The following is an 18,201-nucleotide window of genomic DNA, read 5'->3' as shown; positions in this document are numbered from 1 at the left end:
GATCCCACATGCCGCGGAGCGGCTAGGCCCGTGAGCCATGGCCGCTGAGCCTGTGCGTCCGGAGCCTGTGCTCCGCAACGGGAGAGGCCACAACAGTGAGAGGCCCGCGTACCACAAAAAAAAAATAAAATAAAAAAAAAAAAAAAAAAAAAGAGTCCATGGCTTTTCATTGACTGAGTCCTTGCCAGGAAAGAAGAGAAGTCTTTCTTGTTAAACTTGGTTATCGTTTCAGGGTATGAGAGCTCCCCCTTCTGGTCTCCTGACTATTTAATTAAAGTTTCTGTTTATTCATTTTTTACAAACTCAATCACCAGTTCCTCTCGCCTCACACAGGAGGTCAGGGGGGTAGAACTGATAGTTCCAACCCTCATAATTCTACTGGCAACCAACCCCCATCCTTAGATGTGGTCCACAAGTTACCTCATTAATATACCCAAGACACATCTATAACTCATTTAGGAATTCCAAGAATTTTAGGAACTCTGTGCCACAAACTGGGAAGAAATACAGTTGATCCTTAAACAGCGCATGGGTTAGGGGCACCTACCCTCCGTGCAGTCGAAAACCTGAGTATAACTTATAGGTAGCCCTCCACATCTGCAGTTGCACATCCGCGGATTCAACCTACTGCTAATGGTGTAGTATTGTGCTATTTACTGTTGAAAAAGAAATCCACCTGTAAGTAGGCCTGTGCTGTTCAAACCCATGTTGTTCAAGGGTTAACTGTATATTCCTTATTATAAATCATAATATCACACCCCTCTTTTTCCAGCTTATCTTTTAACAAGCTCTTCTGATGTTTGCCTGAAGGTTATGACTGCCCAGCCACTGAAGGAATATTTGACTATGCAGCAGCTGTAGGAGGGGCTACAATCACAGCTGCCCAGTGCCTGATTGATGGAATGTGCAAAATAGCGATCAACTGGTCTGGAGGGTGGCATCATGCAAAGAAGTAAGAAAATGACCTTTCTGCTTTCTATCTCTTTCCTTGAGTCAGTTTCTTATTTATGTAAACTCTTATGTTTATTGTATTGGCAGTTATTGAGAGACGTAGTGTGTGTGTGTGTGTGTGTGTATGACACTTTACTACACCTTTTGAAGAGATACAAGTAAAATAAAAGGTGACATAATATAGTGGAAAGTGTACTATTGAAAGTCAGGACACCTGGGCTTTATGCCTAGTTTTTCTACAAACTTGGCTGACTGACTTGGACAGATTAACCTCTCTCGGTCTCAGTCTCTTCATCAGGAAAATGGGCAGAGCAAAGGATATTAATCTAGATATCTAGATAATCTCTAAATTCCTTTTAAGCTTTCTGGAAATTCCCCTGTCTTCAAGGAACTTATACTCTAGAAACATTATTAAAACTAGAATAATTAGGGAGCAACATCAATTTTGGTACCAATTGAATATATGTATGAGCTGAAGAGATTTAGCAATAGGGAGCAATTAATCATGGAAGTCTTGGAAGAGGTGAATTTTAGAGCTAGTTCTTGAAAGGAGTGGCAAACAGATTTTTGAATAGATGGAGAATTGATGAGAACAGATTTAAAACAAAAGGCTGAAGACTCAAAAAGGAGGCTTAGGGCTTCCCTGGTGGCGCAGTGGTTAAGAGTCCACCTGCCAATGCAGGGGACACGGGTTCGAGCCCTGGTCTGGGAAGATCCGGACCAGGATCCGGACGTGCCGCAGAGCAACTAAGCCCATGCGCCACAGCTACTGAGCCCATGTGCCACAACTACCGAAGCCTGCGTGCCTAGAGCCCGTGCTCCGCAACAAGAGAAACCACTGCAATGAGAAGCCCGCGCAACGCAACGAAGAGTAGCCCCCGCTTGCCACAACTAGAGAAAGCCTGCACACAGCAACAAAGACCCAATGCAGCCAAAAATAAATAAATAAAATAAATAAATTTTTTTAAAAAGGAGGCTTATGCTGCCATCTCTAAGCAGCAAAGTGGCAACTGAGAATTAGGTGTTACCCTAAGGAGAAAGGGCTTGTGAAACAGCTATTGGGTGCTACTTGGAGTTACAGGAAAAGTCCTTTTGGAGTTTGATGTTAACATTTCAAACAGCTATACTCTGTGTCTGACAGGGACTGCTGAGCCTTATTCAGCATTTGGTATCTTGCTTAAGATGGCTGTAGTACATGTTGGAGGAGAAGGATTTTATTTATTTATTTATTTATTTATTTATTTTTATTGAAGTATAGTTAATTTGCAAAGTTGTGTTAGTTTCAGCTGTACAGCAAAGTGATTCAGTTATACTTTTCAGATTCTTTTCCATTATAGGTTACTACAAGATGCTGGGTATAGTTCCCTGTGCTATATAGTAGGTCCTTGTTGTTTACCTATTCTATATATAGTAGTGTGTATCTGTTAACCCCAAACTCCTAATTTATCCCCCCCTCCAGAGGAGAGGGAGTTTAAAAACTCAATTCATCAATGTGCTATTTGAGTGAAATAAAGCAGCAGTGGTAGGATCTGCCAATGCATCATTCACACACCAGTTGTTCGTACTATCTGCCATGACCTTGATACTCTAGTGCTCTTGAGTCTAGAGAAAACAGCACTTTATTTTTCAGAATAAAATCTTGAGCACAAGTTCAGCATATGCAGATTAAGGTAATAATATGGAATTCTTTTCATCAAATGGATAGATTTCATGACCAAGGAAATCCTTGAGTAAGTTTACTACTAGAATCTACAACTGAGGTGATGGAGCATAGAGAAGCTGTGTTTAGTAATGAGTTTTACATGGCCTTAAAAACAAAGAGAAACAACCTGCCTTTTGTTAGTTTTTGCTCTATTAAAAAATTCAAAATCAAGACAGTGATCTCTAGGAGGAAAAAATGACCCTGTCTGCTTCAAGCTATACATAAAAGGGACAAAACCAGGCTTCTCTGAACCAAGGACTTCTATGCCTTCTCATGCTTAGCAAGTTGAAAAGAAAAGTAGTGTGGTTTCATGGGAAATGCCCAGTCCTACAAGTCAGCTCTAGTTTCTGCATGTGGCACTGGAGCAGCTTATGTATTTAAATTCACCACTTAAGGCCTCCTAGGGCCTGGGTCAGTTTGCAGTGGAATACCCAGGTACCTGCCACTTCTTATTACTGTTTTGCTGCCAAAGGAAACACACTCTATCTCCAGCCAATTATGGCTGCCTCTGGGCTGTATGCAGGCATGGGCATACCCACACGCCATTATCTTAACTGTTTCAGACAGCTTGCAGTTGATCCTACCTGGAAACAGACATGCCTGTGGTAAATATAAATTACCAAGAGTCTCTAGAGATTGCCCCAATTCAGGTCCAAATTCCGAGGGGTTCTTGGCGCCTCTAGAACCTCTCTGCAGATGGACTACAGGCATTTAGCCCACAAACTTACATCTAGCGGGCATTTATCTTTTATAACCACAATATCTGTTTAAACCCCCGCATCCCCAAATACATGTACAGGTTCATACATGCCATTTATTCATTCAACATGCATTGATTAAGCACCTACATAGTGTCAAGCATATTTTTATCATCACTAATAAGCAGAGATACAGAAATTGAAGCATGGTACATTTTTCCCCTACCGATTTTGAAAAAAAAAAATCTTTTATTTCAAAATATCCAGGTGCTGGCAGGATTACAGTGAAATTGGCACACTCTTTTTGAAAACTTTGGAAATAAATGTTAAGAGTGGGGAAAGTGTTTGTACCTGTTGACCCAGTACTGTTATTCTCAGCAATATTCTAAGGAAATAAACCAATTCTACCCTCAAGAAGTTTATCTCTTAGAGGTAAGACAGCAAATAATTGCATCTGAAAGACAAAGAAGAGTGATTTTCAAAGAAAATTCTGCAAAAGAAGAGTAATTAGAGACTAATACTATTAGATATTAAACATACAAAACTGTGATAATGAAAACACTGGTACCACTGGTATAAGATTAGACAAATGATGTTATAGTACACTCCCCAAAGAGACTGCTGCATATAAGAATTCAATCAGTTATAAAGGATGTGTTGCAAGTGATTGGAAAAGATTGTTCAGTAAATGATGTTGTGACAGCTTGTAGCATTTATACCCTCATCTCCTGTAATAAACTAAAATAAGTGGCAGCTGGATTGAAGAGTTAAATATAAAAAAGCAAATTAGGGAAAAAACCTAGAATGAATGAATATTCATCAGGCTTCTAAAGGGGAATAGTTTTCTAAGCTTAGGAAAGAATAGAAGAAAAACAAACAAAGGAAAAGATCAACATATTTGTATAAAATTTTAAAACCAAAATAACTTTTATGGCCATTTCAAAAATAAAATCTAAACACAGACTAGAAAGGCATATTTGACATAAATATGACAAAATGTGACAGGTTTGCATTTTCTCAGACATTCATACAGTATGATGTATAAGAAGAAATATGGGCAAAGAACATGAATAGACAATTTACAAAGGAGTTTTAAGCACAACTGGAAAACATGGGACAATGTTCATCACTACTAATCAAAGAAATGCAGATAAGTAGGTAGCCTCTTTTTAAGCCTATCTTTAATAGAACTGAAAAAAAATGGTACTCAGTTTGCTAGTAATAGTGTGGTTTGGGCCAACCCCTTAAGAAAACAGTTTGGTAGCCAGCATGTATTAATGCCCTTTTATCTAGTAATCTACTTCTGAGAATGTTTCCTAAGAAAATAATTCAAAATATGGAAAAGAAACTATTTACCTGAAGATATTTACCAGTGTTAATTATTTTAAAAAATTAGACATAACATGAATATCTAGCAATAAGGAAAGGGTGAATCCATTCCATGGAATATTATGCTATTATTTTAAATGATGATTATGAAGACTATGGGGCATTTCAGAAAAATACTTCTGGGTTAATAAAAAAGCAGGTTTTAAAATTGTTTGCACACTGCAGTTACGACTTTGTAAAATACATGCATTTTTTTTTTAAATTAGTGGGAATGATAATAGTGGTTATGTTAGGGTGACAGAATTAAAATGATTTTTTAAAATGTGTTTCTCTAGTTTTCAAAATTTCTGTAATGAGATTTTTTCTAACTTTTGCAGCTAAAATTTTACCAAAATAAAAAGAGGCAAAAAAATAGTTACAGCAAATATTAACAAAGGGTTAAAATCATTAACTATTCTAACTGATTTTTTAAAACACTAATATTCAGATAAATGAGTAAAAGACATGAACAATTTACAAAAGAGGAAACAAATAGTAAACAAACATGAAAAAATATTTAGTATCGCTAATAATTAGAGGAAGAAAAATTGAAACATTATATATACATGTATATATTTTACTTCTACCAAATTTGCACCAAAGGAAGAAAGATCTTAACTCATACATCTATTACTCTTGGTAATCTAAGGAAATAAGCCAATCCAAAATATGGAAAAGCTGTGTATATGAAGATGGTAATTTCTCTTTCACGTATAATAGCCAAGAAAAAAGGAGGGAAGGAGACCTAAATATTCAACAACAGTGGGATGGTTACGTAGTATACTGCAACATATCCACTTGATGGGCTATTATATAACTATTAAAAATGGTGGTTAGGAGAACTGCATAACAAGAAAAAATGTATATCGTATATTGTTGGCTTTGCTTTTAAAGGGCAGGTATCTACAACATCATATATTCACTCTGATTAGAGATATGTAAAAAATATCTGCATATGAAAAGAATTTCTAGAAGAAAATACAACAAAATGATACCAGTGGCTTTGTGACGATGATGATAGTATTATATATATATATATGTATATATGTATACATGCACACACTATATATGTATACTATATGTATATGTGGGTATACACACACACAGATATATACATGTACCTTTTCTCTGTTTCATATATTTTCCTATATTTTCTCTAATATGATAATATTACTTTTATTAATAAAACTTTTTATAATAAAAACTGCTTGGAACAAAGTGGGAAGCTGTTACAATAGAGGCATAATATGGCCAGTGTATGCTAGAGTTAGACACAAGGTAGTGGGGTGTCCAGAAGGAGTGGACTGCACCACTTACTAGTTGTGTATGTGACCTTGGGGTTATTTCAGGAGCAGCATGTGCAGAGGCACAGAGGTGTGAAAGCTGAGGGCACTTCCAAGTCTATAATTAAAGCTGAAACCAAGGGCTCCTATAGGCAAGTGGCTGGAGGTGAGGTGGGAGAGGTATGAAGGGTCCTGTTTGCCAAGCTGAACAGCTTGGACTTGATCCTTCAGGTCAGTGGTTCTTGACCTATTTTGATCATGGACTCCTCTGAAAATCTGATGAAAGCTATATAACACTGTCCCTAGAAAAATGTACATACACAAATTTTTCCTTATAGTTTCAGAAAGTCTAAGGATCTACAGCCCATGTGTGGATCCCTGGTTAAGAACCTTGGTTTTAAAGAGTAAAGAATCACTGAAGGAATCTTTAGCCAGGAAGAGGTAACATGATCAGATTTGCATTTTAGGAATATGATTCTGGCAATAGTTGGTAGATAAATTGGTGAGTGTTGGGGGCCAGAATGTTGACAGAGAAATCTGTTAGGACCTTTACTGTGATAATAATCTATCCTAAAGGAGGTGAAAGCTGTGGTGATGAGCATAGATGAGGGAATAAATTCAAGAGCCATTTAGTAGCTAGAATAGGTAGGAATGGTAACCAGTTTGATATAAATGATAAGGAATGAGTGATCTAGATTTCTTGTGTAGATGACTGAGTAATTGTGTTACCTTTAACCAAGAAGAGTAGGGGATGGGGACTGCTCTGCCTATGGAGCATCTAATTAAAGATGTCTATTAAAGAGTCGGCAATGGGGTCCAGCCTATGACTTCTCAACTTTAATCTGCATACAAAATACCCAGGGATCTTATTAAAATGGATATTCTGGTTCAGGTCTTGCGGGAACCTGAGAATCTGCATTCCTAACAAACTCCCAGGCAATACTAAAGGCTGCCAATTTGTGGCCCGTACTTAGACTAGCAAGAGGCTGGAGCTCAGGAGAATCATCTTCACTGAAGATACAGATTTGGGAGCCAGTAGCATGATAGGTGGTAATTAAAATTAAGGAAATAGCCAAAATAACCTGGGAAGCATGTGTAAAATAATACAGGGGAAAAAACTCAAATAATGAGCCTTGTGGAATGCCAGTGTTTACAAGGCAGGCAAGAGAAGAAAGGCCTACAAAGTTGAGTCTTGAGAAGGAGTGGTCAGAGAGATAGGAGGATAATCAGAAAAGACTTATCAGAGAAACCAAAGGTGAACCCCAAGAAGACCGGTTTGGATAGCAGTGTCTTCTGCTGCTGCAGAGCATGTATTCTCAATGGGGGTGATACTGCCCCCAAGGGAGCAAAAATTGATTCTTGCTGGGGCAGGTCGGGGAGGGGGGGCGGGAAGAAACTTAGATGTTACATAGTTTATGGTTTTCCAAAGGGTCACAGTACATAACAGATGTACAGTACATCTGTGATATAAAATTTCGTGGAGAGGTCAATTAGAAAAAGGTGTCTAAAAAGGCTCCTTGGGTGAGGGAATGATAATGAAAAAATGGTTGAGAAACAGCTGTAGAGAAGGAAAGTAAGATTTCTCAGTAAGGAGGTTGTGGTGAAGAAGACTTCAAAGGATGGAGAGGAGTGTGCTGGGGAGACAAGGAGGTGAAGGGCCTTGCAGAAGCAGCACTGTGAAATAGCTTGGCGGATTGGGGGAACTACACACATTGCTGGAGGGTTAAGGTTCAAAGTAGATCATGGCAGCAGATGAGGTAGAAAAGTAGGAAATGGCTCATGAAGGGCTTCATGTATATCAGAATCAGTTGGTTGAAAAATGCAGATTTCTAGATCACTCAGAGATCTTGATCAGGTAGGTTTGGACTGGGGCATCAGAACCTGCACTTTCAAAATCTAGGGGTGATTCTGATGCACACACTTTGAGAAACTCTTCAGTAGGAAATGGGGGGGCACTGAAATACTATGTTATGTAGTAACGTGGTTAGATTTGTGTTTTAGGAAACTAACTGACTGCAGTTATAGAGGATGGATTGAAGGAGGTGTAGACTGTAGGTCGAGGGACTGAATTGGGTATCGGCACTCTCACTGACAAGTGATGAGGACGTGAACTAAGGCAGAGCAATGAGAGTCAAACCCAGGCAATCTAATTCTTCAACCTGTGTACTTAACCCCCAAATTATACCAACTTAGTACACAGGAGTCGGTGGTGGTATGCAGCAGAGGTAGTACCCAGGGAAATTGGATTCTGAGATTTGGAGATGGAGGTGAAAGCTGGAACTAGAAGCAGATGTGTTGCCAGTATATGAAATGGTAGCGCAAACCAGGAAAATGGGTGGGATTACTTAGGGAAAAGGCAGAGAGTGAGGAGAAAAAGAAAATAGAGCCTAGAACCCCAGGAAATACCAACTTGTAATGGGCAAGTATAAGAAGCCCCAGTGAGTTCAGTATCTGGGTTGCTGAAAAGCAGCAATCAGGACTGTCCAGGTAATCGAAATAGAAAGGGACCATAGGATACCAAGGGAGCAGAAGAGTTTAAAGAAGAAAAGAGCTCTCAACAATCCAGAGCAGTACTGAAGTATCAGTCATATTTGGCAACAAATATAGTCATTAATGACCTTGGTAAGAGAACTTTCTGGAGAGTGATGGGAATACAAACTGTTGAGGGCTGATCAGGAACTAAAGAAATGGACAAGAAAGGAACATTAATCTGCCCAAAAGTTCAAATGAGAAAGAAAGGAAAGAGGAGGGCAGTGGCCAAGGGAAACTAAGGGTTGAGGGCTGACTTGTTGGGTTTGTTTTAAGAGCTTTGAGAACATTTGTAGACTGAAAGGGAAATAATGGAAAGATGAGAAGGATAAGAAATGGAGCAAAGTCTCGGAGGAGGCAGGAGAGGATGGGAGGAATGGCTTTGGGAGGAGGAGGCCCACCTCTTCTGAAGCCAGAGCAAAAGGAGTCAAGGAGGGTATAGCAGAGAAGTATCTGGGTTGCCTACTAGTGAGTGCTGGCCCCATGGCCTCTACTTTCTCCATGAAATGACTCTTGCCCACTTCTATCACTTGCTCACAGACCTCTTTGAATTCTTTGATTCTGCTTTTTGTAGTCAGTCTCTTAAGAAGCCATCTTGTCCCATCTAGATCCCCTTAAATGGGACTCACTCTTTCCATGTAAACATGTACTAGGAGGTATTAAAACCCAGTACAGGACAGTGACTCCTAACCTCCAGAATTTGCCGAGATCACATCTTCTTTGTCCACTTTGACTGGCTATTTCTCATCCTCACCTCTTCTGTTTGACTCTGCATTACAGCTCCCAGTATTTTCCTTTATCTCATTCTGATAATCCATTTAAGACTTATATCCATCTCTAGCTCAACCTGCCCTTCTTCTTGCCACAATTCTGTTATTTGCCATCTTATCCCATGACATTTCAGCCTTCCACCTGGTGACATGGGATCTGTGCCAGCTGGGCCCCCTCTGCCTGCTTCGCTGCTAGGAGAGGAGAGATTATCGCCCTAGAATGCCATTGGTTTCTGGGACTTCCACCTGGGGGCAGTGAATGATAAAGCCATATAACTCTGCCTTGTGTCTTGGCAAACTCAACAAGAAGAATATAGAACAAGACCTCCAGCTCTTAGTTACCGTCCAGCTAGCAGTTGGGATCAAAGCTACTAGAGCTCTGTTCTCAAGAGCTCCAGTTCTTTATGCACAGAGTGAATGACAGTGGATTGCATTCCAGTTCCAGTTCTCCAGAGTGCTCTATGTGCAGTATAACTCATTAACCAAGCAGCCAGAACCCCCTCCTCTACTGACACCATCCCACCTCCAGCCTTTCCAAACCAATAGATCACTGCATGAAAATGGAAACCTGGATTCAGGGTCAGCCACATGGCCTCAGCACCAAGGCAGACTCCTCCTTCAGCCATGGAGCGCATGTCCTTATCACTTCCTCTTTATACCCATTCCATCCTGTCACCTGCAGAACAGACCCATCACGAGACAAAATAAACAAACCTTTCCCATAATAACCCAGATCAGATGAGATCTAGGGAAGATAGTCTAATACAGTGGTTCAGTGTTGCACAGAGAATTCCAGCTCCATCAGTTACTAGCTGCAAAACCTCTCTCTGCCTCAGTATCCTCAGTTGTAAATTAGGGATAATAATAGTACCCACCTTATAGGGTGATGGGGCTTAAATCTGATCATTGCATTAAAGAGCCTAGGAAAGAGCCTGGCACATAGTAAGTGTTTGATGAAAGTCACTTATATCCAGATTGGGTTACACTCAGGGGGTCTTAGGTAGCCTCTCAGGCAAGTCTCTGGTCCAGTGGGGTCCCACTGCCTGTCCAGCTAAAGTGAGCCCTGGTACTGTTTGTCACCCACTGCTCTTCCACGTCCCCTTTGTCCGTAAGCTCCTGGCTGAGAGTAGACTATTCATGATTGGCCTCAAGACTCAGGCCCTTTGCTTTGTCAGAGTTTCACTGCCAGCCTTCCCTATACCCCTACTCCTCCCAAACATCACATGAATTCACTGTTCGACCTCCACTACTAGGTCCAGCCCATACTCATAAGGCAAATGAGGATACTCCTTACCAAGAGACAGAGGGACCACCCCTAATTGGCAAGGGTGACTGTGCTGTAGTGCTGATATCCAGGACTTTTCTTCTTCCTAAGGAGCAGGTGCTCTCTGAGTCTAAAATCAAGGCCTTCTATAAAATAAAAACTCTGGACAGCAGCTGGCAGCAGGATTCATCAGATTCTCCATCTCTTCCACATTAACCTTGAGACCCTTTCTGAAAATAAAAAGCAGGGAGTTCTTCTTGTCAAGATTATTCTGTCCTCAGTGTAATCACTATTCAAAATCCTTTCTGTTAACCCAGAACCTTCTAACTCAATTCCATAAGGCTCTGGCCTTCACAGAGCTATCTATCCCCTAGGGGCACCTACAGCCTCATCTGGATCAAGAAAGGTAATGAGTGGAAGATTCATGTGCAGTGTCCCCACCTGCTTCCAGCAAGTGAGATCACACACCACCTCCTAGAATATTTACCTGGGCAATATTTTGATAAATTCACTTAATGAGATGTCACAGAATGTTTGAGCTACATGATAGTTGAATGATTACAGTAGCACTATCCCCAGGCCAAGCCCCAAAGTGTGAAAGTGATGTTTCTGGGCAGAGTTTACATAGTGCTGGATAAGATGTACATTTTTCTAAAATGAAGTCCCTAAAATGATTGAAGACGTCAGCACCCCCTTGATACTGCCCACAATTCATCTACTACCTCTGCATCTTTACTTCCCCAGTATCCTTTCTCTTAAGGAGAAAGGAATTGGGTCCCCAGACACAAAAATGACCTTTCAGTAGCTGAAGGCCTTCTACCCCAGCCCTGGTATATACCACTGACTAATGCCTTCAACATGCAGGTACGGGGGTGTGGGTGAGGAGGGGGTGATGGGAGTATTGTCCTGTCACAGGAGGACCTGGGTACTTTTGATCTCTGGACCTAAGCTGACCCTGAACAAGGCCAATTACCCCAAGTGGGAATGAGAGCTCTTAGTGATCAAGGCCACCTTCAAGACAGGGAGACACTTCCTTTGAGAGGGACAAGCAGTTTGTGACCATGAGCTCAAATCGTTATAGCCCAGAGGAGCCGGGGCAGACTTGTAAACGCAGCCTGTATCAGGCCAAGTAGACCCTTCCCAAAACACTCACCCTGTTGCAGATTTCAGAATATCAAGGGGCAGTGGAAATGGGTTCCAGCCTGAGGATGTCACAACCACTTACCCCAGCCACGGCATGGGGAGCAGGCAGGTGCAAGTGTAGAACATAAAGATCCAGGTCCATCCTGGGGCAGCCCAGAGGTTTATTTTGTTCCAAGGTGCCCCATTCTATTAGGATCGGGGGTTGCCTGTGCCCAAGGGCACCCCTCCAGTGGGCCAACATAGCCTATTCGGACTTGCATATAATCTCATGGAGTGTGTTTCGTACTGTGGCCTGCAGCCCACCTGCATCTTAATTCTAAAATGAAGATCCCTGAATCAGACCCGCTAGGGGTAAAGCCCAAGAATATTCTTTTTTTTTTTTTAACCAGTGCCTCCCTAAGGTGATTCTGATGCACAACACAGTTTGAGAACTCCTGGACTAAGGGTTCTTCTAGTTGCCCCATATCTGACCTAACCTCTGGTATACCTCTGTGATCCTACGGTTGAGACACACCAAGGTAACCTTCAGGTCCTTGGGATATCATCCCAATGAACTTCAGTGCAGATTTTTCCTCCTCCCACATCTGTAACACCTTCTTACAGGTGGATCCCTCTTTCCCAGCCATTGCTGCCCATGCATCTAAAAGGCCTTCCACTTTCACAAGTTCCATAGCCATCTGCTCTCCAACCACAGCCTCCAGTTCATATACTAGTTTTGGAGAATGCCATTCAAAGTCCTCCTCCCCCACATTTACCTCTCCTCCATACCACTACCAGCAGACAACCCTCCAGGCCATATGGATTGACCAGGTCCTGGCGGAGCAGCAGTACTGCTACACCTCCGATACATAATACAATTGGTTCTCCACCCCCAGCCTCCTCAGAATTCATTTCTAATCCACTATACCCCTCCATCCGGACCTCTTCCCTTCATGGCATTAATTATTTCCAGCCCACTCTCGCCCTGGCTATTTGCTAGAACCACTGACATCCCTGGATCTGGTCAATATCTTGACTACTCAAGTATGGACTACCCAAGAGCACATTCTGTTAGCTTTCACCATACAACATGGCAGAGGGGTTAAGAGCAGGGACTCAAGTCACACTGCCTGGGTTTGAATCCCAGCACTGCCGCTTCCTATGTGATCTTGAACAACCTGCTTAAACTCTGTTCCTTGATTTCCTCACCTATAAAATAGAGATAATAATAGTACCTACCTCACAAAGCAGTTGTATTACACGAACTAATGTGTGTAAAGTACATAGACTAATATTTGACCCATACTAAGCACCAGAAAGTGTTTGCCATATATGAATTACACTAACTGGATCATTCAGGTGTGATTTCCTTTTGGCACAGCCCCATCTGCCATGGCAGAAATTGAAGGACTCTTACCTGGAAACCTTTGAAGTGAAATTCAGTCATCCACCCACACACCTCCTACATCAGCAGCCCCTAGAACTTCATGCCCTTCTCACTCCATGATCACTCATCCAGTCGTGCTACTCCCCGATGCACTTGTCTACCTTGTACCCTGCAATTAGCCCCAGCAATCTAAGGCTGAGAGACCAGTTTCATCATGAAAGAGGTGTTAGCTTTCCAGTGGCATCATGGTTGGCCCACTGTCTGATTCACTGGAAGGTTGTTGATCAGGAAGTATTTGGGGGAGGCACCCAAGGCAACCTTGATCTCATAATCCTATTATAAGTATGCTTTCCCATCTCAACCTCAGCATTCTCTTTTTTTTTTTTAATTTATTTACTTTTGGCTGTGTTGGGTCTTTGTTGCTGCACGCGGGCTATCACTAGTTGCAGCGAGGGGGGGCTACTCTTCATTGCGGTGCACGGACTTCTTATTGCAGTGGCTTCTCTTGTTGCAGAGCATGGGCTCTAGGCACGTGGGCTTCAGTAGTTGTGGTGCACGGGCTTAGTTGCTCTGCGGCATGTGGGATCTTCCTGGACCAGGGCTCAAACCTGTGTCCCCTGCATTGGCAGGCGGATTCTCAACTACTGCCACCAGGGAAGCCCTAGCATTCTCTCTTAAATGTAATTCTGGCATTCGCTTTCAGGTCCAGGTACCAGGGAAGGGAGTAAATGACCCTCTTACTTATGCCCTGCCCCTTGCCTCCACCTCCTGACCCCAGATCCACTGGACCCATCTACCCAGTCTCACTAGTAAAGGAAAAGATCAAATTGCTATGCTCAAAAACCAGGGAAGAGATCTTGAAAGTATGAACGAAGGTGGTGACAGTGGGTGTGAAAAGGAAGAAGAGCACTTGAGAGTGATTTTAGAGGCATAACTGACAGAACTTGGTGATCAGTTAGCTCTTGGGGGTAAGGCGAAGAGAGACATCAAAAATACCCAGTTTCTTGCCAAAGTAGGAGGCAGTATTGTTAGTAAAATTGGAAGTGGCACACCGAAAGACATACAGAGATGTCAAGGGATTTGTGACATAGAGAAATCTGAGTGGGTAAATGGACAGCTAGGTAGGAGATGGTAGAGAGTAGATTGATTGGTTGACATCCAAAACTTAATATATGTCGAAAAGCTAACTCCTAATTCCCCCTCATATGGCAGCCCTACTCTTCCAGTTGTTGAAACCAAACATGTTGGAATCATCCTTGACTCCTTTTCTTTCACACCCCACGTTCAGTCTGTAAAAAATCCCAGCTCCATCTTTAAAATATATCCAGAATCTGACCACTTCTCACTGCCTCCAGCACTACAACCCTAGTCCAAGCTGCCATCATCTCTCTCGGATTATTGCAACCACCTCCCAACTAGTGTTCCTGCTTCTGGCCTTGCCCCTGTTTGGTCTATTCTCCACACAACGGACGTAGTGATCCTATTAAAACAGAAGTCAGATCCTATTACTCCTCTGTTCAAAACACTGCCTTGGCTCCCTGTTTCACTCAGAGTAAAAGCCAAAGTGCCTACCACGGCCTACAAAGCCCTGTGTAGTCCCCCTGTTTCTCCTTCCCCCCCTGTAGAACTACTGTTCTCTTCTTTTCCTCACTATTATCTGGCCACTGGACTCCTCTTTTCCCTTGAACATACCAGGCGTGTTCCCACCTCCAGGCCTTTGCCCTTCCTGTTCTCACTGCCTGAAATATCCTTCTCCCAGTTAATGCCCCTTCACCTCCTTCAAGTCTTTGCTCAAATATTACTTTCTCAGTAAGGCCTTCCCTGACCATGTTTTAAAATTTGAACTGCAAAAAAGGCCTCCCATTGCCCTTTCCCTGTTCTATTGTTCTCCATACTATTGATTGTCTAAAAAATTATTTAATTTACTTATTCATTATTTATTTCATGCCTTACACCCCCTCCCACTAGAATATATACTTCATAGGGGGTAGGGATTTTTATTTGTTTTGCTCATTACTGTAGCTTCACTGCCTAGAACTCTACCTGGCACATAGAAAACTCAAAAAAAAATTTGTTGGGTGAATGATCGAGTATAAAAGTTGGAATGGATGAGCAGAGAGAGATGAGTGGGAAACATTGATTCCCAACCCTTTGGGGGAGTGTCTCTCGTGGTACTACCAGTTGACTTATGGAATGTCAAAATGTTTGGAAAATAAAGAATAAAGTTATTTAAATTGGAAAGATGAGTTAGTGCCTTCGAAGGTAGGCATTCAATAGATATTTGTTGAATGAATCAATGGTAGTATCGTAACAGGTATTATGAAATTAGAGAGGCGGGGGTGGAGAGAGAGAAGGAGAGGAGATTCCACACAGCAGTCAGAGGTTTGAGTGTTCACCAAGTCCAATGAGCAGTCAGCACGTCAGATTTCCAGCATATTGAACATGACCGACCAAACTGTAGGTTATATAAGCTTTGCATTTTAACCAAGAGACCAATAGAGGGCGTGCGAGGTTAAATCAAGAATGTTCTCTGCTTGATGAGATTCTATTAACGTCATCCACATTTCTATTATTGATCTGATGTTCATCTAAACTGTTTCATCAGTTCAGAGTGTTCTCTTGAGCTAATTTCTTTCATGAGCCCAGTATCTGGCTCATAATACTTCTTTAATAAATATATATACTTTGAATGAAAGAATGAATATATAGAATCAAGAGATTTTCACCTTGAAATTTGTGTTTTACTAATTAACCGTGGTCAGTATTTCCATTAAGAAACTATCCTTTAGCGTTCATAACCTGACTGACGAATAGAGCTCCCATGGTCCTTGGTGCTTACAGAATCCTTAGGCAAGAGGAGGGCAAGAGTCTGACTTGGAGTTTGGGTGCTTTATCTGTGTAAGCGATAGTGTTAGACAACATCAACATCGTAGTGCCTGAGGTAGGAGTTCTAAAGGCCCAGGCTGCCTCTGCTCCCATACCAGCTCCTCTCTCCATCAGGAGGGGCTAGCAGCTGATGGAGGATGCAAGTCAACAGGGATGGCTTGTCCCCCACCCCACCCCACCCCACCCCCCAATTGTTAGTTTGACTTCTGCAAATGGGGATTTCACTGCTTTTGAAACCGGCTGCCTACAATGTGTTTTCAAGCTGTAGGGTTGTTTGGGATGAAGAAAGTTAAATAGGCTTTGCTTATGCTTATAAGTCACTTCCCTACATTATTTTATCCTTCCAAAACTCTTTTTTTTTTTTTTTTTTTTTGTGGTATGCGGGCCTCCCTCTGTTGTGGCCTCTCCCGTTGCGGAGCACAGGCTCCGGATGCGCAGGCCCAGCGGCCATGGCTCACGGGCCCAGCCGCTCCGTGGCATGTGGGATCCTCCCAGACCGCGGCGCGAACCCGGTTCCCCTGCATTGGCAGGCGGACGCGCAACCACTGCACCACCAGGGAAGCCCCTGCTTATTATCTTAATTATCAACTGTTCCCACTGAAATTCTCTGAAGGGATTTTGGGTGCCTGGATTTGCAGCTTTCTGAGCTGGATTACTATGGGGGTATGGAGTCCTTGTCCTGTTGTCATCTGATGGCTGAAGTCTCTGAGTGCCCTTGATCCAGGCCTGTGAGCTAGGCCCTCAAGTATTAGATCTTTTTCACTAGTGGAATCATTTCAAATAGCCTGAGAAGTAGAACCCACTTTTAATTTTTTTTTTATTTTATTTTTGTGTGTGTGTGGTACGCGGGCCTCTCACTGTTGTGGCCTCTCCCGTTGCGGAGCACAGTCTCCGGACGCGCAGGCTCAGCGGCCATGGCTCACGGGCCCAGCCGCTCCGCGGCATGTGGGATCTTCCCGGACCAGGGCACGAACCCGTATCCCCTGCATCGGCAGGCGGATTCTCAACCACTGTGCCACCAGGGAAGCCCCCTAAACTTTACTTTTTAAGAATAGTTTTTCATTGACAGAAAAATTGAGCAGATAGTGCAGAGAGTCCCCATGTATCCCATACCCAGTTTCTCCTATTATTAACATCTTACATGAATATAATACATTTGTTAAAATTAATGAACCAATATTGATATAGTTCATAGTTTATTCAGACTTCACCTAATACTGTTCTTCTGTCCCAGGATCCCATCCACGTGTAATGATACTACGTTACATTTAGTTGTCATGTCTCCTTAAGCTCCTCTGGGCTGTGACATTTTCTCAGGCTTTCCTTGTTTTTGATGACCTGGACGGTTTTGAGAAGTGCTAGTCATGATATTCAGTAGTATATATTTTTCAGTCTATTTTAGGTATTTTAATGTGTTTTTCCGTCTATTTAATGGAATCATTTCAAATAGTCTGAGACATACAACCTTTCTTTATTGTTCTTCCCAGTACCTGTTTTTATAATAAATCGGAACAGTTCCTGAAGCTGGTCCTTGCTAGAGCAGGGAAAGTATCTACAGCATTGGTGAATTTTTCTACAACAGTGTACACTTTGAGTAAGCCTTGCAATTTATTGTCCATAGTCACCAAACCCATGCTGGTATCATCTTTTCTCAGAAAACTTAAATGAAAATTGAAGGTGCAAATTCAAAATGTGTATATATAGAATTAATTGGTCTGACTTTCTATTTTTTTCTAATGTCTGAATTGTAGTGAGAGTCTTTGTTTCCTCAGTTTTGCTATTTAAATATAAGAACCAAGAATTCTGTGGAAGAAGAGAAGAAGGAATGAGAGTTGGATAGAGCCACATGTGATTCTACAGTTTTACCTTCATTTAATTTTCTACCCCAACCTGTCTTTAATATGAACTGTATTATCACTAAGATAAAACTCAACTTTCTTTTTCTTTTCTCAACGCATTTTCAAATATTTAATCCAACTACCCACACACATTCTTTTTTTTTGACATCTTTACTGTAGTATAATTGCTTTACAATGGTGTGTTAGTTTCTGCTCTATAACAAAGTGAATCAGCTATACATATACATATATCCCCATATCTCCTCCCTCTTGCGTCTCCCTCCCATCCTCCCTATCCCCCCCTCTAGGTGGTCACAATGCACCGAGCTGATCTCCCTGTGCTATGCAGCTGCTTCCCACTAGCTATCTATTTTACATTTGGTAGTATATATATGTCCATGCC

At 41.9% G+C, this 18,201-nt stretch overlaps 1 protein-coding gene across 30 annotated transcripts in view; it reads left to right on the top strand.

Annotated features, from left to right (window-relative positions):
- HDAC8 (histone deacetylase 8) overlaps positions 1-18,201 on the top strand; it is a 235,475-nt gene that overhangs the window by 5,832 nt on the left and 211,442 nt on the right. For all 30 annotated transcript variants that reach the window (XR_003677802.2, XR_003677801.2, XM_028482232.2 and 27 more), the window contains exon 5: positions 811-952. Coding sequence is in view for 28 of the 30 variants with exons in the window: in XM_028482232.2 (XP_028338033.1) it covers positions 811-952 (142 nt within the window). In the remaining 2 variants the exon portion in view is untranslated. The remainder of the gene's footprint in view (positions 1-810; positions 953-18,201) is intronic.

Source organism: Physeter macrocephalus, chromosome 21, assembly GCF_002837175.3.
Source record: "Physeter macrocephalus isolate SW-GA chromosome 21, ASM283717v5, whole genome shotgun sequence".
NCBI classification, from domain to species: Eukaryota; Metazoa; Chordata; class Mammalia; order Artiodactyla; family Physeteridae; genus Physeter; species Physeter macrocephalus.
Note: the sequence above shows the minus strand (reverse complement) of the source record. Positions and strands in the feature narration are given on the sequence as shown.